We start from the raw sequence: 23,804 nt of genomic DNA, 5'->3' as shown, positions 1-23,804 counted from the left end.
TAAATAGTGGGGAGTTCTGGATATCGGAGTACGAGAGAATGGTCAAGCCGCTGTATATAGCTGCTGTTATATTCTCCTCCTCAGCCATATATGTAACCTGCCACATGCAGCTCAGCGAAGAGCGCAAGCGCTGCTCATTTCCTGAAAAATGAAAACCGTTAAATGTCACGACAAACTGCCTGTGCAAGCTTCACTACCGAGAAAGCCATTCCATCCGTACATGCACTCGCGCTACCTTCCGCGGTGCGCCATTAGCGACGCAACCTTTGCCCTCGCCGGCATGTGCGGCTCGCGCACGTGGGCGCTTCGCTTCGATTTCCCGGAAGAAAACGAAAAGAGGGCGCCCATCTCCGAAACCAAAACAAACCCCTTTGCACCTCGTGGGTGCTCTCTCCGCCGCACGACACGAGCGCGCTTTCGTACGAGAGCGCCATCTCACGCCGCGCGTAGCGTTCTCGGCGGCACCGGCGGCCTGGGGCACCGCAGCCCCGCCCGCCCTGGGCCCTGCCCACCGGACCGGCCCGCGCCGAGATGCTCGCGTCGGGCCACGCCGTCATTGGTTCGCGCGCCCTCGCTCCCCCTTGTCCGGAACACGGGCTGTCCGGATAAACGGGAGAGAGGGAAGATGATCGCGGGCGGAGGAGGTGAGGGGTGAAAGCGAAAAAGAGAGGAGAGGTGCGGTAGAAGGGAGGGGGGCAGCGTTTCACCCCCCTCGCCCCCCTCATTCCGCCGCCTTCTCGAAGAGCGCCTCGCCGCGGCGGCCGCTGGCGGCGAAGTCCGCGCGGTCTCTCGGTCGGACGGCACGGAAACACGTTCGCGAGACGAGAAACGCTGCAGCGGCAGCCGGGCCCCTTGAAGTTGCTGCGCGCGGCACGAGGAGGCCAATGGACGCCGGCTCTCTGGGCAGCTGCAGCAGCGGAGGCGGCACGCCGTCACCGCCGACGCTCACGTTCGGATCACCGGCGGCTGCCGCGCACTCGCCGTCGGCCCGCGGAGGCTCAAGCCCGAAGTCGGGCTTCGGCTCACTGACGCCGACGCGCTCGACGCCCGAGAGCCCTCTGGGCGCAGCGTTACCACCGCCCCCGCCACCACCCAAGCAACCTGGTTACGGCGTGTTGCACGCTCTCAACGGTGGCCGCGCTCTGTACGGGGGCATGCGGCCACCGCCATCGCCGCCGGGCATCCCGTCTGACGCGTCCGCCACCGACTGTCGCCTGATCGACTACCGCGGCGCCAAGGTAGCCGCGTTCCTTGTGAACGGCGAGTACCTGCTGTGCCTGCCACAGGCGTTCGAGCTGTTCCTCAAGCACCTCGTGGGCGGACTACACACGGTGTACACCAAGCTCAAGCGGCTCGACATCACTCCCATCGTGTGCAACGTGGAGCAAGTGCGAATCCTGCGCGGACTGGGCGCCATCCAGCCCGGCGTGAACCGGTGCAAGCTGCTCTCGTGCAAGGACTTCGACTCGCTCTACAAGGACTGCACCACTGCCAGGTCAGCGATGCGCTGTGCTCTTTTTCTTTCTTCGGTGTCGGTGCACGCTCGGGAGCTGTGTCTTAAAGCAGAGGCCCTGTGTTGCGCCGCAAGGGAAACCACGTGGGTGGGGGCACCCACACGTCGCGTCCTGGGAAGCGCGCCGGCCGATGCCGCACGTCGCTCTATTCACGTACTCTCAATATCGATCGTTGTCATTGGGTGTCACTTAGGGATGACAATACAGGGTACAGTAAGCATCAGTTAACCGAGTCCTGGTACAGACGAGTAGGGTAATTTCTTGCAAATGAATACTAGAAACTACGCGTTAGACAATCCTCTTTCCTTAGTTCAACGAGCTCTCCAGATGTACATACGTATGCTTCTCCTGCCCTAAGTATCCAAAATATGAGGCCAGAGGCGGCCCAAGAGCGGCAGCTGCTTTGAGGCTATTTCATGATTTCTGGAACACGGTTCACATTGCGAAGCCGTGGAGATTTGATATTGTTACTACGACAAGTTAAACTCAGATGTCTACCGAAATGTTCCGCGCCTTCAAGCATCTCAAACGCCTTCTGTGTTCTTCCATATAACAAACCAACATTTATGCGAACAATGATGCACAAATGTGCAAACATTGACGTCCTTCAAATCGTGTCTCAAAAATTTATCTCTGCTGTACTAAAACCTCATAAAGCTGTGAACTCTGTTGCATATATTGAATGTGCATATATTGATTTTACGCGTGCACGAAAGGACTGCTTGAGCTTTATTCATACGGTTCTGTCATATGTGTGCTTAGAGTGTGGCACGAGTTGCACGTCATCGCTCAAAGGAAGGTGATTTCCCGGGTGTTGATGTTTCGTTTGACTCTATTTTTAATTTTAATCTACCAGCATCAGCTGTGTTCGCTTTCACTAATTCTCGATAAGTTGTGCCAAGCCGTCCTATGCGTGAAACACGTTTCATAAGAGGTGTATCCTTATAAGTCACGTGGGGCAAACGCTTAAAGGTAAAGGAACAGAAGCAACAAACTACAGCTGTGTAACATTTGCGTCGTAGCTGCTTATGTGGTTGAAACTGTAAGGGGAAAGAAAATAAATTCAGAACAGAAAACAGCGAAGCGCCAGTGCAGGAAGGATGTTTTTCTGCAGCATCATGCGGAGCACAAGATGAAATAGACAATACGAGCGATTGCTTTCAGCAGACACACACCCTTTATGTTGGAGACAACTTCACGTGTTATAGTAAGCACACCTCTAAAAATGCGCGGCGATGCCTTCTCGAATAACGGCGGATGGTAAGGCTTTCTTTTCTCGCTCCTTGGGTTGTATGTACTTTCAAACAGTTGCAAACTGTCAGTGAGGGTCTTGACGAAGATGCACAATCCTTCAACAGGGGGTGTAACTCGAACCGAAGTTTCGACAAGTCAACTTGTCTTCGTCAAGGCAGCAGCGAGAGTCTTGATAATTGATTTGTTGATTTACATGCGTGAAGTACGAAATGTTAGTAGCAACTGCGTAATCCACTTCTTCTTGAAAGGATTTAGCCTAACTGCAGCTCTCTATCAAATTAAATGTAAGCAGGAACAGTCCAGAATTAGTTAAGTAATATTAACATTCGAACATCTCTAGGAACTGCTGCCCTATATAGATTTAAATTTCGTATGGCCGTAGAGCGTAAGCTCACATTCGCCAACAACACTTTTAAATCTGTTACAGTCACAGCTGTTGGGTGATCTTAATTTGACACGCTATTTTTAATGAAGTGTGTTAGTTATGTAAATAGGAATGTCTGCCTAATAACGTTTTCAGTCATATCATCTGACAGTATGTATTCGTGGCTTCAGCGCTCACACGAATAGCCCGTGTCGCCGTATGAAGTTTCGATCTCTCCCAAGAACAATTCGGTTCCCTCTTGCTCAATTCACGGCCATGTCGCGTGAGACCGCGCCGTGCAATGACGTGCTGCCCACAGTATATTGTAAACCAGTGTTTTCACCCTGGTTAACCTCCCTGCCTTTCATTTTTTTCTTATTCTCTCTCTCTCTCTCTCTTTGGCCCACTTATATTAAAATCCTCAATTATGACAATAGAAAGTCCGAGAAGGTAAATAGCGCACAAACAAAGGCAGTCGTTGACTATGATGCGCAGTTACTCAAAACGCTATGTCGGACACTGAAATACGATTGATCCCTTTTGCGTCGATGTCAGTTGTAGTTAAAGGAGATAGAACAAACTATTACGTTTGACAGCTTGAAGCAGTTTTATCTGAAATCTTTCGTTGGGCTGCTTTCTGTTTGCTTCTAAATCTCGCTTTCTACCAATTCTTCGTATATAGTACAGGTAAGAAACACTGATTAATTAAAAGCAACAACTGCAGCAATAAGACTAGCGCAGCTATGAACATAATTGTCATATGTTCTCATCAACTCTGTTGCGGATTTTGGTAGTTTCCAGTTTTCCTCATTTCTATATTTTAGGATTCCAAACAAGCTGATCACTCAGAAATGTTCACAATATTCGCAGATTATACATGTACTCATCCACACATATTAATCGGAGCCTGTTCTCCGTCTCTCTTCTCATCTATCATAAAATACTACTGAGTTTGAGGAACCACTCAATTTTGGCGCAGAAATATAGCTGGACAGGTGAATCAGTTTGCACTGAACACTAATATATGTGGTTTCCCTATTTGCAGTATATCTGACATATATGATAGATCGCATGGTAAGCTTGCCATTACTTGCGGTATAACATTCTTTTTTCCTATCTTGATTTTATTCAGTAATACTGTATCACCAGAAAGCTATGCGCTTGTTATCGAAAGTGCAGTGTATGCGAACATTATAGAGAACTCGGCTTTTCTCACGACATATTCGCGCGTGACCTCAGTCTATGCGGTCTTTTTATCTGAAAAGAGAACACGTCATCTTCAATCCCCTCGCTCTGATTCATGCAATTAACATTGCCGAGAGCGTCCGTGTTCTTCTTTTCTTTCTGCTTTGCTTTGCGTCAAAACACGATGACCTTTGGGAGATGGTTGCGCAAGCGATTACCTGGAAGGTGATCAGCTGAAAGCCAATCAACCGAGAGGTACAACACATGCGTTTTTCTTTCACAGCGATTAAATATAACGAATGACAAGAGACACTTCTGTAAAGCCAAGCGTGTGGATTTTGTATACGTTCATGTCCGCTATAAAGAAACTGCGCAGAAAGTTATATCCGGGGAATAATTGAACATTATTTCGACATGAGGTGCATGTATATACGAAACCTTAAGGTAACGCTTTGCTTGTTGCTGAGGGAATGCATTCTTACTTTATCGCCGTTAATTGTTATTCGTGACTGCTGACACACTTTAACTGCGTGAAAGCGAGATATCTCCTAACTACATTGTTTTCGTTATCATAATATGTAGTGATTATTTTATTATATTGCCGTTATAATTGCAGCTTAGTCCCACTCATATATACGTTTGTTTCTTGCTTTGCACTTTTTGTTTCGATCTTTAGCGCGCCGCTTACTGTTCTTAGTGCACATGTTTCTCGCAGAAACTTTTCAAGGCCTATTTAACATGAAGACAGTTCATTTGTAATGGTCAGTCATAAATGAAATGGGCGAGCCTGTCTCGAGAAGCTGTAGAACGTATCGGAACATACTTACGTATATTGAATGAACAGGCTCCGATTATTCGTTTTACAGACTGGCACGTAAATGACGTAATGCACTGTATAGGTGTAAAGTTCGCGAAGTTTGCCGTAGGCACATGCGATGCTTACGAACGTTCTTTGCATTTCATCTGAAAACTTGCTTACGGAAACTGCTGCTGGGAGCATCTCTCTTCGTTCTGCTTTGCAAAGTTGCTCTGCTTAGCGACGTTTATTACTAACAGTGTGTCCTTATTGCAATATGTATCAATGCCATTTTCTTGCCGCATGTATGGTTCGTCGATAAGATTGTGTGGACCGCGTGTTATCATCTTTGCTTCGTGCAAGCGTCCGTGCGTTTATGTCAGAGTACTAGATTTAACTTTTATGTTGTTTCTCTCTAATGTGCTTCGGGGATGCCATCCTTTAGTGCTACCTCGCGCTCAGTTTTTGTTTGCTTTTAGTCTTTTAATATCGCTCTCTCTAATCACATCTGATCTTGATGTGTTGTGCGTGTGTTTATATGAATACAATATCAGCTACCACTGTTGTGGGCGCACGCTGGGAGGCTGTGATAAAACTACTTACTCGCCGCTAACTTGGTTTATTATTTGAACATCAAGGTAAAGTTGCTTAACTTTTCATTTGGTTTATGTTCAGAAGGATCCTCTGAAAACAGCGTGCACTTAATTAACAGATACGTATGCGGATAGCAGTAATTAGAGAACAGTCAAACTGTAAACAAAAACGAATCGGAACAACGAATACATCAGACACATAAGTTTTCAGAAAAACCCAGGTATACATTTCCCCGGGCCAGCAGATTCTGCTTACCTCTCATGTTTAAAGCTTCACGTCTTGCGTTTATTCTTGGATTAATTGCACTGACTTCACATCCTATATAAGTTAACTGCTTGATATTCATGCTTCCAGTATACGTTAACAGCAACCTTAACTACTGGTTAGTGCTATACTGCTTCAATGTAGTTTGTGTGTATAGTTTAGACACAGTGGGCTGGCTGTTTTCTGCCAGCTATTTATGCGCTGTCATCTTTCTGTACATCATTCTAGTCCCACTTGAGGTCATCCGGGTTCGGAAAACATATCCGTCCTGTAAATACTTTAGTTTCTTCTCAAATAACGATAACCCTTCACGTGCCACGAAAATCTATGAGCACGCATTCGTGTGCCTTTTTCCTCAAAACTGGTGTGTAACGACGCGGATGAAAAAGTGTGTATAGGGAGATACACAGGCGTCCCATACGCAACCGATATCTTTTCGCGTCCGCGAATCCTCGCTCTGGATGGCGTCGAATCAGAGCGGCTCGTGCGCACCACTGCGCTAATCCGCGAAACCGTGGCTGCGTGCCCGTGTTGCATAGATATCTCGGCGCCAACTTGAGTACAGAGCCCGCCGCTCTATACGAAACTGGTAACTTCAACGACGCCATGGAATACAACGAAGCGTCACAGACAAACCAAAAATGCGTGGAACAACAGGCTCGCGAAAGAGGCTCCGCTACTGCATGGTGATTGCGAAGGGAGGGACGAGACACCGAGTTCCACGTTCTAGGATTAGTTAAGCTTCGTTTACGAGTCCGCGGGGAGTGAGCGAGTGTAATTAATGGAGTTGGCGATTGTTAGTTGTGCGCCCCTCGACACTAAACCTGCCGAGGCAACCACTCGCCCACACACACAAACAGGCGGCTCGTCGAGTCTTGCACCGCCGTGCCGCTGCAAGCTTCTCCGTGCCCCAAAACCTCGAGACCCGTACCGTGGTGCGTTTCTTTGCTGGCGGGGGTTTGTCACTTCGCGTGCTCGCTCCGGGGCTCGAGCCAGCGTGAAGGTTTTAGAACTCGGTGGCCGGGCTCGTTTTCGCCGGCGCGAGTGAAGCGATCCGTGAGGACAGATTCGAGATTATACGAGAGATCCATTGTGGTGCTCTTTGTTCTGGCGACACCCTCGCTATATACGAGAGAGCTATTGCGCTCTCGCTGTTGCTGTAGAACTATAGAACGGCGGCAGATGAGTATAGGCCTGGGCGTAGGCTTGCAGCGCCCTCACGCTGGTGCGCGAGGAAGTTGAGGTGGGAGCGGAGGTTTGATCGCCCTCGTGTGCGCACCGCTGGACGCTTATCGGATTAGCGGACGACGCTGTCGGTAATGAGGAAGATGGGCTTCGAAGAGGAGGAAGAGTGTAGAGGCTCACAGCCGCACTGTTTTGAGCGTGTACACGCGCGCATTTGGAGTGTGAATTGCGCTGGTGTGTATGCACTTTATCTTTTCGCGAGTGCGACCCGACGGGAGTGCTGTATGGAGTTGAGAGAGCCGCAGGGCATTATCGCGGTCCCGCGCGGCCACTGTAATGAGCTTCTTTGTGCGTTTGTACTTGATCGCTTGGTTTGGTGCGGAAGCTATAGATATATATTGCTTTCTGCGCGCGGCCAAGATTAAGCCGCTCGTGTAAAAAAGAGAAAGAAAGTCTGTTGTATTATATGCAGCACACACTACTACCTGTTCGGTCGCCGTAGCGCCATATTTATCTGTGTCTATTGCGTAATTCAGCTGAATCAGTGTGTGTGTGTGTGTGTGTGTGTGTGTGTGTTTTAATGTGCGATTCAGACATTTTCAGGGAAGATCGCAGAACACCTATTGTTTCATTCACAGATCATGCGTTATTCGCACTCGATCCCCCTATGAGAGAGAAGTCGCGAGATAGTGGATTCAAGCGTCCAAATGTTCCTGCATATGAACAATATGTTTCAGCCATTTTGTGATTGAACGACTGTCTGTCAGTATAGCGCTTCCTCGACAATGTGTGAATGTTATACAGACTTGACAACCTTTGAGCGAAACAATTGGACACAAGGTTAGTCCTACCAAGTGATATTCCTATATATATGTCGCCGTTGCGGTCGTATACTTGAGGTGTTACAGGCAAAATACGTGCGTAAATTGGACTACTGTCGTATAGAGTGAGAGTCGCAAAAAAATATGCCTTGCGAATCTATTTACACGTAGTCGATATTAAATTTAATTTGTGGTTCGTGAATAAGTCTAAATTAAATTCTTGACAGGAAGACGTAGCTGATAACTTGAGCGAGGTGACAAATGAGATAGATGGTGCACTTATATGAGATGCAGGCGCATCGCGCGCCTGAGCTGCCGTTAAAAATTTCCGCGTAATTATCGAGCTGCGCTTGCACCGATGAACGAGGACACAGGCGAATGCCATTTGAAGGATGCTCGGGCATCTAATATCGACGTGCTTTTGGAACGGCGCCACGACCATTAACTCGTTCGGCGCAGCCTTTTGCCGCACGACAAGGCATAAATACAGACGTGGAAATCATTCTTACGCGCCTGAGGTTTCGTAGAAGGCGCATGCACATACACTGGCCGTTCGCTATATTCTTCAAGGGTGAACGCCTGTCTCGCGGATAGACGGCTGTCATACCGCAGCGACAAGGCTCCTATCACGGTAAATTGTTGTCGCCTTCGCAAACTTACACGCGCTTTCCGACACCTCCCTTATACTACGAAAGCGTGCGCAATTATAGATACAGCTCCGCCTTCGCAGAGTTAGATGTGTGCAGTGCCGTGCGTGCGAGTGCTCGTTTATTTTCCTGCTCGTGCCGAGCCAGAAGTGTGCAGTTGACGAAGCTGTCCAATATGCCAGACTAGCGAAAGTTTGTATCGTACAGAAAGACTGTAAACATTTGCCTGGGAAGTTTACATACTTTCCAAGGGTGGTTTGCGCCATGTTTCCTTAGTCCTTGACTGTCCTTGGAGCCAACGCTCATAAAGTGTTCAAATGTCATGAGTATTTAACGGTCTATGTATGTGTCTGTACGACAATGTTAACTTGCGGAATTGTGTAAGTTCGTCAGTCGTACGCTGCTGAAGGGCAGCCTGTTGATAGAAAACGATCTTGTAGAGATGGTGATGACGAGAGGTCAGATAATAGCAGGAAACTCCAGAAAAAACACCAGATGCGCACATCATGGCACATCTGTATTACGGAGAGAACCTCTCTACAGGTTGTCCGTGGTCACTTTATGAACTTCATATTGATTACACGGCAGTGCATGCCTATCAGCTTCATGTGTGTGTGAATGAGAATACCGATAGGGAAACGTTGTGGTCCACGAAGTATCGATTAATTGTTTATGATCTGCATAACCATGTATTTATAAGAAGCACTGAGCGACTCGCAACCGCTTGCATAGTATCTGGTAAAGATTTTTCTATTATTAGTGGTAAGTGATGGGCACAGTGTGTGGAGCCCTACCTAAGCGCTTTCTTGCTGTTTCCGTTTGAAAAGATTGCGCCATGACTTGGCGCAATGTGACTATTCATTTATCTCCACTCTATCAATTTTGTTATCGCTAACTGCCTGCCGATCCTGATGAGACAGTGCCACTCCTAAACACTGAAAGAACATGTAAAGAAAACTGAATAGAATCGTAACGTTTCACAGAACCGACTCTATAGCTTCCACAAAGCTGTACGGTTTTAGTATATAAGCAAGGGAGTGTAAGCAGATTCCGACTGCGTGAGTATGGCTGTGTACTCGGAATGCACACCTGTGTTCGCGTTGCACACGTTATAATTCAGCTGGCAGCGCGTGTCACCGCGTGCTCGGTTAGCTTGGCGATTGCGTCGGCTTGAAGGGCGGACAGCGATCACCGCCGCCGCTGACGACAGGCGAGGTCCGTTGGCTACATGCTCGCGCGAGCCGAACTGTCGACATTGACGTGCCCTTCCGGCCAGAAATCGCCACGTATACACGTATGCGGACGTCGAGACACCGGTCTACAGACTCTACACGTCCGCGCCACGTAATGTGTTTTTGAGATCGCGAGAGTCGTGATGTCACGTGCGATGGAAATTACGGTCGAGACCCGCGGCTTTCTGTATAGTGTCTGGCGTGCATTACCAGGGAAACCGCCCAGACAGTGCGTTATCGAATAGCTTTGAAGGCACTGTCTTCCCAGGCAGCTCCCGCCCATATTTTGTCGCTGGATAGGATGTGTGATGTACGATTTCTGACCTATAACATGAGCCTATCCTGAAGGCTGCGCAATGTAATAATAATAATTTGCGTGGTTTTACTTGTCAAAACGACGACATATGATTATGAGGCGCGCACATAGCACAGTACACAGGTCGAAATGCGACCGTCGAGGCCGGGATCGAACCTGTGCCTTTCAAGTCGGTGCGTAATCTGAAGAGCGTCTAAGTCACGTGACTTCAACTATCGTATTCACTTGCATACAACCAGCATAACCCAGCACTGGCTAATGTTGGCTAGTATTTATTTATTTATTTGTTTGGGTATTTATTTACTTACACAGTACTGATAGCTTCGAGATTAGGCTGTAAGCAGGAATGAGTGATATAAAGTACAGAATAAAGAATTCATGTATAAAGGAAATAGGAGACAAGCGTGTCACACAAACCGGTAAAAGGAAGATAGGAAATGCGCTGTCGAGAATCAAGACAAATGTAAAGCATTCGCGCAACGCTTGAAGCACCGGCGATATCAACTATATACTTGCAAAAAGTATTGTAACTGAAGAACTAGCACGAATGCATCCGTAAGTTGGGCATTCCAGAATGCTGGCTGGTAGTCGGTTCCATTCACGAATTGTCTTCGGAAAGAAAAAGTTTGCGAATGTTTCAATACCTCAGTGACATATCTTGTATTGGCTTATTGATGGCGGCTTGTGTTTACTAATACTAGACAAAGAAAGAGAAAGAGAGATAAAAAAGCGGGAAAGACAGGGAGGTCAACCAAAATTAGAACATCCAGTTTGCTACCCTACACTAGGGGGAGGGAGAAAGGAAAAGAAAGATGGAAAGAATGGCGGAGATAAGAGCAGGCACACACAAACAAACAAACAAATTGAAGGTGCGGAGCGGGAGTATAAACCTATCCAATAAGCCACTGAAACGCAAAAAGTTCAATAAGGCCTCAATAGACTTTCGGTGCGACGACAGTTCGGTCGACATTCTAGTACTGACTGTTCCGACAGGGGCCCGCGTCAAGGCAGGTTCGACAAAGATGGCTAAATGATAACCAATGTTGACTATCCGCTGTTATAGCACAATCACTATCTTCATTGAATTCTAACCCAGTGGCTGAGTTGTCTAGCAACTTGTTCAATAACGATGAAGAGCTTGATCGAACAGGTTCATCATTTACAGTGTGAAAAAAAAAAAAAACCAAAACTCTTGTTTTGCGTTTACGTTTCGTTACGGCACTCATGTTGTAGCCTAAGCGTTACACTAGTGTAGTTTTTTGTTTGAAACGAGGGTTGTGGGTGGCATGTGCTGCCTTCGAGCATTGTTCGCCTCAATTTTCCACTGAGTTCATATGGCATGCAGAGGCCACATGGCCTCGCATTATAAACGAGGTAAGGATATATTAGCACATCACACAACTGCCCTGAAGGCACGCAGTGACAGCGCTGCGGGTCTAGTGAGATGCGACAGGTCCGTATAATGATGAATCTTTATGACAGCCGGTTGATGTTCGACGTCAAGAGAAAATAATATTTCACCTGTACTTGAAAAGAAAGTTAGCCAGCTTACAGGCTGCTTCTAGATTTCTCAGAGCGCCCTCTGGATTCTTATGTACTTGTCCTTTTGGCCTTATAATCACTAAGGAATGTGAGAGACGAAAGTTATTGGCGGACCTATTTCCTTCGACGTTCAGTGGTCTACGTACTTTACAAATGGCCGCTGTCAGAAAGCTAATACAGATATTAGCCAGCAAAACGTACAGGATCAGCGCAGGATAGCTAGCCGGTCTAAGAACTGGCTGACCTACGTCGGTCTAAGAACTGGTATTTCCACTAGTTTCTTCCTTCCTCGTATACTCCGCATTTTACTTGCAGAGAAAACCATGCAGTACTTTCAGTCGACTGACGAAAACATTCTTTCGAGGTGCTGTTCTTCATGAGCTTCATCTACTACACCGCGCGAATTAATGTACTCACGTTTTTGTGTTGATATTCCTCTAGTTGTAGACACCTTGGCTCTCATATCGCATAGCTTTTGAATGTACTTTTCTCTGCGCACGTATCGGCAAGAACTTATGGAGCCCGTCAGGGACGACAAAATAAAATGGCATAGGCAAATAATGAAATTTCATTAAGTCTGCTGCGTAGCCCGAGATGCAGGAGTAAATACGTATATACAGCCTGGCTGACTGGTCCACTTGGGGCTCGGATAATAGAGATGTAGTCGAGAGAATGAGCGCTAACACGGGCAACAATATGCATCTTCATCCCTTGACACTCTGTAAAACACCGTGACCGTTACGTGCACGACTCAGAATCGCTAACGGCAAGCGCACGCGCAAAACGCGAGCATCTCCGGCACGTAACCTCCTGTCATTGCATAGAAGCCGTGCGGCGAAGCGATGTTCTCATGCACTTGCGGGATGGCAACAACAAATTGCACGAACCACGAAGCGACCCATATCGTTGTATACGTTGTGTGTGGGGGGAATCCCATCGGTCATCTTCGCTGTACCGGTTAACATTATGCACGACTCTGTATACTAATGCGTGCGCGGCCCGAAACATGCGCTTCGCGGAGGCACACACTCGCAGTTCGTCTCGCCAAGAACGGTCATTCGTATATCTGTGAAGTCTATCCGCGGAGCGTCTTGGCCACCGTGTCTATATAGCCGCAGATGCGACGGTCGTGAGTAAGTGAGTGCGCCCATATGCGCGTATGTGCGCTTTGGCTGCGCGCGCGTCCTCAAAGAGATGTTTGAAAGAGAGAGAGAGAATGGCGAGCACGACTTTGACCTCTGTGGCGACCTCTAGAGGCGCAGGACACGTACGGGTCATGAAGTTCTTCCCAGAGCTGGCGACGAACGAATAGAAGAAACGACCTTCCTCGGGCATCTCAATGTACTGCGGTAGCGATAGAGTGCGCGCATGTATATTGCCTGGGCTGAACGAGTGCGCTCGCAATATAGTACACCTGCACAGAGTAAAGGAGCTGCTATCAACGGCTGGAATGGTACGTACGCATACCTGTTCGCAGAGGACCGTTTCCGATGCTCGCACGCGGAGAGCAGCGTCGTCCCAGCATGCACGATTCCAATAGAGAATGACCCTGCAGTGGCCGGCGTTGATTGAGCACCCCCAACGCGGGACTCGAAAAAAAAAAAGAACAGAAAACACGAAACGAAGAGAAGAGAAACGCGACTTCGCGCACCAATTCGTTCCTCGCTTGTAATGCGTGCGTGTATACACGTGTTGAGAGACGCCGTGGCTGACCACGAAAGAGTCAAGCGTCACGAACGAGGAAATTGAATTGACCCGTTCTCACTGATCTTCGTCATGCAGAAACAACGACGCAGCGAGCGAACGTGTAGCGAATTTCAGCTGCGAACATGCCGAGGCTAATATGCATAGTAGATGTATATCGTTCAAAAGCTATAGCTGCGATATGACGCTTATATATAGCGGTGTCCGACGTCTGAGACTCTAAATAAACGACTGAAAAGAATAGAAAAAAAAGAACGACAAACTCACTCCGCGCTTCCTCTACTTCTGAACTCATTCATAACAGAAGTATTTAGAACTGCAACCTCTTTCTTGCGATGCATGCAACGTAATTATCGTCCACTAGCCTATCTATTGCCGACTGTGTCCTCCGAAATACGGGTACACACACCGCGCTGCTTTCAAAGTCATTGTGAATTACAACAGATCCAGTCATTGTATGAAGCTGAAAGAAAGCCTATACATTAACTGTTATAGGGTGCGAATACCGCGCACGAATTACCGAACGGGTTGGTGCACTATATATATATATATATATATATATATATATATATGAAGGAAAGAAGTGTTAATTTCAAGGGCTCGTTTTCTTTGTTATACACAATATTATATATAATATATATATATATATAATATATATATATATATATATATATATATATATATATATATATATATATATATATATATATATATATATATATATATATATATATATATCACTCTTCGTCATTCTCTTCCTGCGCTATCATGACGCTCTGAAGCTTGATAATTTGTGTATATAGTACATATACATTTATGCTGCCCAGTATACCAGGCCACAGCATTTTACGGCCGTGTTCGATGGATGCGCATCCTTTCATAATATTTCGGCATCTTGTCTTGAAGATGCACTGTTTATGAATTTGTCCCTTTGTTGCCTCTATGTTGCTTCCTGAGCTACACTCGAGTGTCGCACAGGTGTTTTGTAGATCTTGACATACTCTTCTGGGCTATAACTCTATCACCTTAAGTTACAGCGTCCATGCACACATACGGAGGCGCATTATATTATCCAATTTCTATCCGGTAGTGGCAACAAAATAAGATACCCAGAATCTGAACTTGATTCATCTTATTGCCCAATATTATTTCAGCCCACTTCAGACTTTATAATACGCCTGCACTCGACCCCTTAACTAAAAGCACTACAGAATTTCTCATTATTTTCGACGTAACGGGCTATGCATCATCAATGTTTCAAATAGTATAGTTCATCGTTCCTTGTCAAGTCTGCAATCATTAATAACTTGTTGTGCATTTAGTTTATTCGAATTCTTTGATATATGCTAAATAAATGCGAAACTGCTGATTGCACTGTAAATCAAAATGTAAGTTATCTCTATTTAGGCTAAGTTAGCAAGTATTAACTCTAAACTAGAGAAATAATTTCCGTACCATCTTCGTTTACTTTTTACAGAGGTGGTGATTAAGTTGTTGATATAGGCGGGGATAGGTCGTTGACAGGCATGGCTGGCGAGTTTTGGGCCTGAGCATTTCTTTCCACGTCAAATTAGTGCACCACGAAGCTCTAAGTCGAGTCCAGTTTTTCACATAAAAATGCCGGAAGAATGCCAGACACTCTCATGTGCACTATCCGCGGTCCTTTCGGAAAGCCTACATACCTGTCCAGCGCACGACATTCAAGCTATTTAGAACAAAATATGCTGAACTGGCACATACATTATATAGCATACACTACATTGGGATTGGTGACTGATGGGAATATGCTATATCATAATGCTTAGCAGAAAACGGACGAACGGGGGGAGGGGGAGGGGGATTGATCGAGAGCTCGTTTCTTTTATTAGACTCAGCCTAATGGGCAATGAAGCTAAGAAATGCATCGGGGACATTACTTGCATGTATTAAGTGTAGCATAGTAATTATGACATAAATGGAAAGGAATTGGAGTGGATGGAAAATCAACTTGCCGCAGGTAGGGACCGAACGTACAACCGGACGCGTTATCCGAAGGTCGTAGGTTCGTTCCTTACCTGTGCCAAGTTGATTTTTCATCCACTTCAATTCCCTTCCATTTATGTAATAATTACTTCACTGTAATAATTACTTCACTGGCAACGGTGACGTTTTTCTCCTCTAGTTTTTATTCCCCTTCTTCAGTGCAGGGTAGCCTACCGGGCTCAGTCCTGGTTAACCTCCCTGCCTTTCTTCTATTCTCATTTTCTCTCTCTCTATCTGTCTCTAAAACATGCAAATAGTGTCCCCGATACGTTACTTATCTTCATTGCCTGTTGGTTTTATTAGATTGTGTTAAATTTAACAGAAAACGCTTACAAGAATCCTACAAACTGACATTAACTTTTCTCAAAGATGGGGTGTGATCAGCGGAAAGGGGGTGCCTTGGCGGCTGCAAGGTGTACGCTCCTATACATAACGCTCCTCCGTCGGGATGGCTGGCTTCTCTGTGATTACGCCACGGAGTGGCGCGGCCGCTGGTTCCTCCTTCGGTGCGCGGATGAGGAGGAAAAGCTCGCTCCATTTATCACTATACCGAGAGGCCGGTGCCGAGCGTAACCACCTTGTCGTTATCCAGCCGCGCTTTGGCGGCCGATCTTATCGACGCCGCATGCAGCCGCTTTCTTTGTCTCATCTACCGCGAGGAACCATGCATGCTGGCGGCCCTTATAGTATACGGGGCCCCCTTTCGCGATGCTCGCTGCACGAGAGCGTGTCTCCGCTGTGAGTGTCGGTGCTCTTACGAAGTCGTTCGAGGTATATACGTGTGCTGCGTATACTGACGAGGGGCCGAATTCACAATGCTCCTCGTATACGTACACAAGCCCTATTTGCCACTGGTCAGCCGGCTTGGCTGCTGACGTGTACGGCATCGTGATCGGCCGTAGGTTCCTCTTACGAACAATGCTGGCGGAAGATGCTTTTGTGAAAAACGATTGAGGTGGCAGAGCACCACGACCAGGGGCTCAGGCGGCGGGGATACTTCGGTGTCAGAACACTCCCAAAATATTCTGAGCGCGTCATGCATGCCATCTTCTCCGCCTCCTTTGGGGAAAATAAATATCTTTTACGAACCCACTCTTCGGAGTCCTGAGTGCACGCGTATTTTTATGTAGATATTACAGTGAACGAAACAACTAACACTTCGACTTTATTGATGCACTTTATTCATGCGGAAAAATGGCTAAGGTGTTTGGGCGCAGGCCCTCTCTTTATTTGTTTACCGGCGGTGTATCGAACCCCCGACTTTCGGGTCAGCAGCCGAGCACCGTAACCACCGTACCACCGAGGCGGACGTGCCGCAATCATCACACTTAATTTTACCGCGGAATCGAAAGAAGGGGGCAGTTGAGCTAACTATAAGCCGCATTGTCACTCGCGAGCACCATTTCGAGGCAATTAATTCTCAAAGCACTCCGTCAACATAAACTCCTCGGGATCAAATATAACTGACAATGGAAAACGACACAAGCAAGCAGGCGGATGTCAGTGGTTGATGCGAGCTCTGTCGCCCGACATCGTCGGTCCCTCGGCGGCACACGCTGATTGCGACGGCTTTCGGCTGCGGAGGTGACGGCGGCGAGAGACAAATAGCGCGCGCGGTCATTTCCTCTGACGCCGACGCGAACGAGAGATCGCAGGCTGTGCAGTTCATTCCGCCGCGACGAAGGCCCGCTCGCTGGCTGCATCCGTTCCCAGGCTTCGTTGCCGAACAAACGAGCGGCCAGTGACAGCCGAGGACAGTTACACTCCCCTCCTTCCTACTGTGCCTCTGTCTCTGTGTATACCGGCGTGTGCAGTTCGTCTATCGTCGAGGCCCATTCCGCGACCGCCAATAGAGCCACCCCTGGCAGAGCTCAGCGCGACGCCAATATTCGCTCTTCCTCATATGCCCTATACGAGGGGCCACTCGCAGCAAACACACGTGTGCGCAGTGCAGAGAATATCTGCCCGCACTCCTCTGCCTATATAACGCATGCGTCCTCTGAGCGTGGCTGCTTCTGTTTACATCCTGCGATCTCCGCTGTCTCCGCTGGCGCTCTCCTCTTTTTCCCGCGTGTCTTTCGTTCCTCGCTAATGCGATCCGGCGCGCGGAATATCAGCTCCGTATCGCATAGCGCGTATACAGCCTTGTATATGTAGGAGATATAGAGTTCGAGACGGCGCACAGATGACTGCTCGTTATATCAATGGCGATCTATAATGCAGCCTGCGTGTACGGTGCGCATCTCCCCTTTCGAGAATATTGAGAATCGGCGCTTAATCTATATGGGCGGAATAAACAAACCATTGGGGGACGCGCTTCCTTGTAACGGAGCCGGAAGTGTTCAGACGCAAAACAGGTGGACTTGACGTTTCTGGTAACACAGTTCATTACGCTACTAGTAGTTGAAGTTTTGCTGCCTCTTTCTCACAAGCACGTGGTTGTGAACAGTCCATCTGTTTCTTTACTAATTCGCCTACAAGCTGCAAATATTGTGAATACATTGAATCAGGCTCCATACTAGGGATACGTACGTAATTTTAATTTGGTATTGCTATTATGATCTTGTCTTGGGTGGTTCCTGCACCGTAGAACGTTGCATATCGTCAATATATTGTGAATATATCACGTGATATCGCTTTTAAGTGCAAGGGCTGTTTGCAGCAAATATTCAGGCTACCTTGCACTAACGCAGCTGTCATGATCAGATTTCTCACGCCGAAGCTCAGTGCAGCAGCACTAAAACATTTACTGATCGCTTTACAGTTTGACAGCAAGCGCATAACAGTGCAGCTGTGTACGAAATAGTGGAACATTTTGCGTACGTGCTGATGCTCTCCTTGAAAAAATTCAGTCTCCAATATTCAGCGTATCGTGTAAGGTCCAGGTTCTGGTGTGAATGTTTGAGAGTACATTCAACGTAACACTGACTCGACAACGCTGTAACGCCGTTTCGCCACAATGTTTTGTTCCTGAAATAGCGTTGACTGTTACGTCATTTGTTTTTACTATTATTGGATGCGCATACTAGCATGCTTTGCTCATCATTTTCGATTGAGTGCTCGCATGATTTAATTTAGAAATGGTGCCGTCGTAACAAGTTTGGCTACTATACATATAATAGGGCTCAACGCTCGACGCACGCTTCTTATATGCCCAAGCGCAGGAACACTGACTGTTCATCTTTAATTTCCTGTTTGTGCTCTCGTATCAAGCTCTGATGACGCAGTCGACTGAGTGATGCTTTTACAACCGAGATACGTTGATGTCTAATTCTTTCTGATGAGCTTTTTTCATTCGTATGGTCCGCGTTGACCATATTTGCTACAATAAACAAACGGTGCAGTGGTCACTCTCCCAATGAAAGCCCCGTAATAGCTGTTTCTTTTATAATTTTAGAACGTAGCTTCCATTAAATGCCTCTTGGAGCAGTATAGACTATAGAGACCACGGCATCCGCAGGACGTAACTATATTTTTTTCTAGCAGAACCGAACAACGTGGCGCTATCTGAGCGTATTGCGCTCGTCGCACTTGGACAGTGCCGATTTATTTCAACCTGCATATCTAGCCTGCGAGTGTGCATGGTTTTCATCCTTGGAACATGAGGTGTTGCTGGAGCCAACGTTCTGACAAGCGGACTTTACCTCATGGCTGCAGTTGAAGCCTTGAGGTAAAGTTCGCTTGTCAAAACTTTGGCTCCAGCGGCAGCCCGTGTTCCAAAGCTTTTTTAAGGCTTCAAGTTTCCATCTTCCCCTGAACTCCTAACTCATTTGAATACAGTTATTTACCTTTCGACAGTAAGCCGGGCATTGCTGCACGTATACAAGACGGAATAGCTTACAATGTTCCACGTATACTAAAAAGAGGGCTCCTATGTTGCCACGCGTGTTTCCTCCACGTCGGTTGCACGATCTAAACTCTCCCCGTGATTCGAGGCGACTGACCAAACATACCCTCTCTCGACGCACAGTTTGCCAAGTGAGCCGTGAGTTATCGCTTCGGAGAGGCTCGGCTTTTAACTGTAACCAAGGCAACGCCTCGACGGCACGCACCTCTCGGCCCCAGAGAAGACAAAAACACCTAGAAAGCGAAGCTTATATATATATATATATAGGTATAGGTATAGGAGAAAGCAATAGCAAGTAATTGCCACGGCGCGCGCTGGTCCCAGCCGCTCGTTAGGTCGAGGAGGGGGCGTTACACCTCTCTTCTCCTAACCTCCTCTCCCTGACATGCCTTTCCCTCGCCCAGTGCGCTCGCCTCTCTCTCTTCCACTGTGACCCTCGGCTTGACCTTCTCCCCTCTGGACTTTGCAGACTAGTTGCCCTTCTTCCATTTTTTATATTATTTTTTTCTCTTGATTCTCTTTTATTCGGCGTTCCTTCCAGGCCCTGCCCGTGAGCTTGAAATGTGAAAAAGGGTTAATAGAGCAACCTCCACAAACACCGTGCTTCCAACCTGTGGGCGGGTGCCAAGATTTGCGCGCTTTCGACTGAGAACAAACACACCTATTTAGTGCTGCACCACGGAATAAATAGGTCGCGTGGCTTAGCACATCACTCTTCACCACGTGCTGCGTTCAGCCAGTGCCTGCATTCGTTATACCTCTTTCTTTCTTTCTTTCTTTCTTTCTTTCTTTCTTTCTTTCTTTCTTTCTTTCTTTCTTTCTTTCTTTCTTTCTTTCTTTCTTTCTTTCTTTCTTTCTTTCTTTCTTTCTTTCTTTCTTTCTTTCTTTCTTTCTTTCTTCATCGTCATCATCTTATTTCGTTTCCTGTTTGCGAAGACTGCCTCCACGGATCTGTTTTATGCAAGCCTCGATGAATGATTGCCGGTGAAGGGCCGGGAGATGCGCTGTATAGTAAAGAGTGAAGCCACGTAGTCCAGCTTGTTATTAATGCTAACCAGAACGTGGAAGACTTGAGATTGCAGTGCGCACCGTGTTGTCCATCACCTCCAATGGAAACGCGCGCGTTTACGTCAAGCCGTAACAGTGGGCACGCTGCTGCGTCGAAACGAAAACAAGCAACGAACTGTGCGTGGAAAGGAGCGTAATTTCCAAACAACAAGTGCTTTTAACTACGCTAATAGGTCTAATAGAAGGCAGTGTCGCGCGTAAGCTAGGTTAAATTGTGTAGCAATTTCTCGTTCATTCGCCTTGTGGGGCTTGGTGTGTAGTGCACTACTTTATTATGGGAAGGCGCTGAAAATCCCACAACGCAAGACGCTATTTCTTGTCGTCTCAGGTATTTCGGTCAATAGACTTCACTTTTGAGACTTTTAAGTGCACAGCTACTCGAACGGACTGCTTAATATCGTTTGGTGAAGTTGGCAAAGTGAGAAGAGAACTCGCACTTGTTCAACTAACACGACCTCGAAACTTTATCATATAGTGGAATTGATATCAGTAGCATATGCCAATAGTATAAAACGTGTGAATAGGCATTATGGGGCAGTACTGCTTCGTGCATAACGACCGTGATGTCATCCACGTTACTCAACACTCCTCCTGTTCATCGTCAGTGGTGTTGCTCATATCAAAATACGCACCAACACCTTACGCCAAATGAGGCACAACAAACCGCACACGGAACACCTTCGGCGCCCGACTCGTCTCTGCTGTCACGCCGCAGAAAATGCGACGAGCCGCACGGTGTATCGCAAAACGGGAGCACGTGCTCGGCAAGGAGCGGGCGCGCGCCCGAGTGCTTACGTCATAGACAGTGGCGCGCGGCACAGAGCACCGCTAAAGGAGGGATTCCCCGGCCTTCGCATTCAATCGGCGTCTACGACTACGTCTGTATGTCTGTCTCTCCGTCTGTACGTCTGTCTGTGCGTTTCCATTGCCGAGGAGAAAAGCCCCCTCGTGTCGCCGCCGTCTCCCGGCGCATCGCAGGAGGTGGAGGAGCAGGAAGAGCGATGTGGAGGGAAGTGAGTAGGAGGAGGGGGGGAGGGAAGTGTTGCGGAGGCCGCACAGAGGGCATGACGACGGCTCGCGAGCAACACGTGGTTTCCTCCCGACCACAGCGTTGAGCCCCAGGGCTCCAAACCCGGGGAGAGTAGGGGAAAGGAGGAGGAGAGGGGGTAGGAGTGGGAGTAATGCTTCTTCTCCCCAGGCGACCAGGGGGGGGGGGGATTTCCGTCTGAATCACACTCTGCTCCTAGTATATCGACCGGACGAGACTCGCAATGGGATTTGGAGACCGCCGCTAAACGGTTTTCGTTTCCTCCCCCCCCCCCCCCTCCCTAACACGGAGACATCACTTCTCCGCTCCGACCCCCCTTCGGAGGGTTCTGTCTGCGCGCCGAGAACGCAAGCCAGAGAGAGAGAGAGAAAGCTCCGACTGAAGCTCTCACTGTATTTCGATTTGGGGATCCCCAACCGCGCTCGCGACTCTCCTCTGTGGCTGAGAGATGAGACGAATGGAGAGGAAGTGCACTGCTTCGAACGAGGCAGATGAGTGTCTGCCACCGCGACTCACAGGCGGACTCGTGTAGCTGGCTAGCACGTCCCAGCGTTCCACCAACCTAACCTAGCTAGCCTAACCTGACCCCTCACCACCGTTCACTGTTAGACTTTATACACGAAGCAAATATGCATGCGTATTTTTGGTACCGTGAATTACTATGCCTAAGGCTGGTTTGCGAAAAAAAAAAAGAAACCCAACCTAACCTAACGAAACCACCAGTCTCGTTTTGGTCTCCCGACGAAAACGTCACTGTGAAATCATGGATCTGTACGCGAACGCGTATACCAGCTGGAGACCTTTCAGTCAGGCCGATGAACATCATTGAACTTTTGGAGAAAACTTTTGCTTCGTAAGGGGTCAACTGCACCTATCATCCAACCCTCGTAACCATTTATTCATACGAAAAATTCAGGGCGTAAATTTTGCAACGATAGTTTTTCACATACGTGCACGCTAAAACGTCGGATGTGCGCATGCTAGGTAGCATGTGAACTGAAATAATACGCTTATTTGGGCGTGTGAGTGTGTGTGAAGTATGTACTTCTCTCCTGCTCATATTTCAGCCCCGTTTCCCCAATGCAGGGTAGTCAACCGGCCTCTGGCCGGTCAACCTCCCTCTTTTCCCTTATCACCTTTCTCTCTCTTTCTTTACCTGGAAGAAAGCACATTATATACCACCTGAACGTGCTCTGCCACAATTTTTTGCCAAGCGCCTGCAAATATACAAGTGCGTTTCTATACTCACAGCCCTGGTGCGTGTGTCACATCGCTGCTAAAAATCGACATGCATCCGCTCCACTGTGGCAAAGCGCTCCTAGCAGGAGGCAGGAGCGGAAAGATGGAGGGGGGATATTGCAGACAGAGTCAAGTAGCAGAATACGGTTGTGGGAAATGGACTCGGTTCCTTTGCGCCTCCATGATTGCATTTGTCTTTGCTTTTACACATTTTTTATGTCCCCTTTCGCGAAGGGCTCGACCTCTTCTTTTTTCATCTTCTTTTTTTTTACATTCTCGGCGACATTCACTGCAGTTTGTCGCGTAGTGGTCTGGAGTATATTTATGTGAATGAAGAAAAAAAAAAGGATAGAATGAAAGCGAGTGAGGACTTTGGCTGCAGACGAAAAAGGAACGAATTGTTTGGTAGATAGAAAGAGGGTCAGTGGGCTAAAACGATAAGAGCCTTTTCTCTCTCTGTGTATATGTCTCTCGCCTTGCTTGGCTTTCTGTGTTTCGTTTTCACATTCCTGCTTCTCCGCGCATTTTTTTTTTTTTTTTTGGTACGCTCAGACTGTGAAAACGCTCTTATTTGCTACATTTGCTGACTTCCCGTCGACAAATGTGTCAGGATTTGTTCCGTACGACTCAGTATATTTTAAAAGCTTATCTATATCGTTATCGGAAATGACGAAGCCAATAAACCACCTGAATAAATGCGAGTTTAGGCCGTGTCTCTTGGAATCTTAAATTCATGTCTACTCGGTTACTGTGTTCTTCTTCGTACGGTGGCAAATTTTTTATTGACATTTCTATATTTTGTTTTCGAAGAAATTAAAGTGTACGGAGTTTCATATTTAACAAGTAAATAGCTTCCTAGGGATGCGTGGATTGACACAGATCAAGCTGCAAGAATTTGTGCATAAAATAATCTGTTTTTATTGTATAGTTCCGGATAATCATATAGAATTTTTCAGATCCACTCAGTACGATGGAACTGCTTACTTTTGTGCTTGCATGTTTTTCGTATATATTCAGCGTATACCTTCACTCATCTATGATACCCACCGAGGCGGTCTAATGGTTATGGTGCATGACTGTGTACCCGAAGGTCGCGGGATCGAATCCCGGCAGAAGCGGCCGCATTTTCGATAGAGGCAAAATGATAGAGGCCCATGTACTT

At 47.3% G+C, this 23,804-nt stretch overlaps 1 protein-coding gene across 1 annotated transcript in view; it reads left to right on the top strand.

The window, feature by feature from the left end:
* Positions 1 to 743: 743 nt before the first annotated feature.
* LOC119382911 (dachshund homolog 2) overlaps positions 744 to 23,804 on the top strand; it is a 254,606-nt gene continuing 231,545 nt past the window's right edge. The window contains exon 1 of the mRNA XM_037650822.2: positions 744 to 1,495. Within this exon, the coding sequence (XP_037506750.1) occupies positions 885 to 1,495 (611 nt within the window). The 5' untranslated portion in view covers positions 744 to 884. The remainder of the gene's footprint in view (positions 1,496 to 23,804) is intronic.

Source organism: Rhipicephalus sanguineus, chromosome 2, assembly GCF_013339695.2.
Source record: "Rhipicephalus sanguineus isolate Rsan-2018 chromosome 2, BIME_Rsan_1.4, whole genome shotgun sequence".
Taxonomy (NCBI): Eukaryota; Metazoa; Arthropoda; class Arachnida; order Ixodida; family Ixodidae; genus Rhipicephalus; species Rhipicephalus sanguineus.
This window is presented reverse-complemented; position numbering and strand designations above follow the sequence as displayed.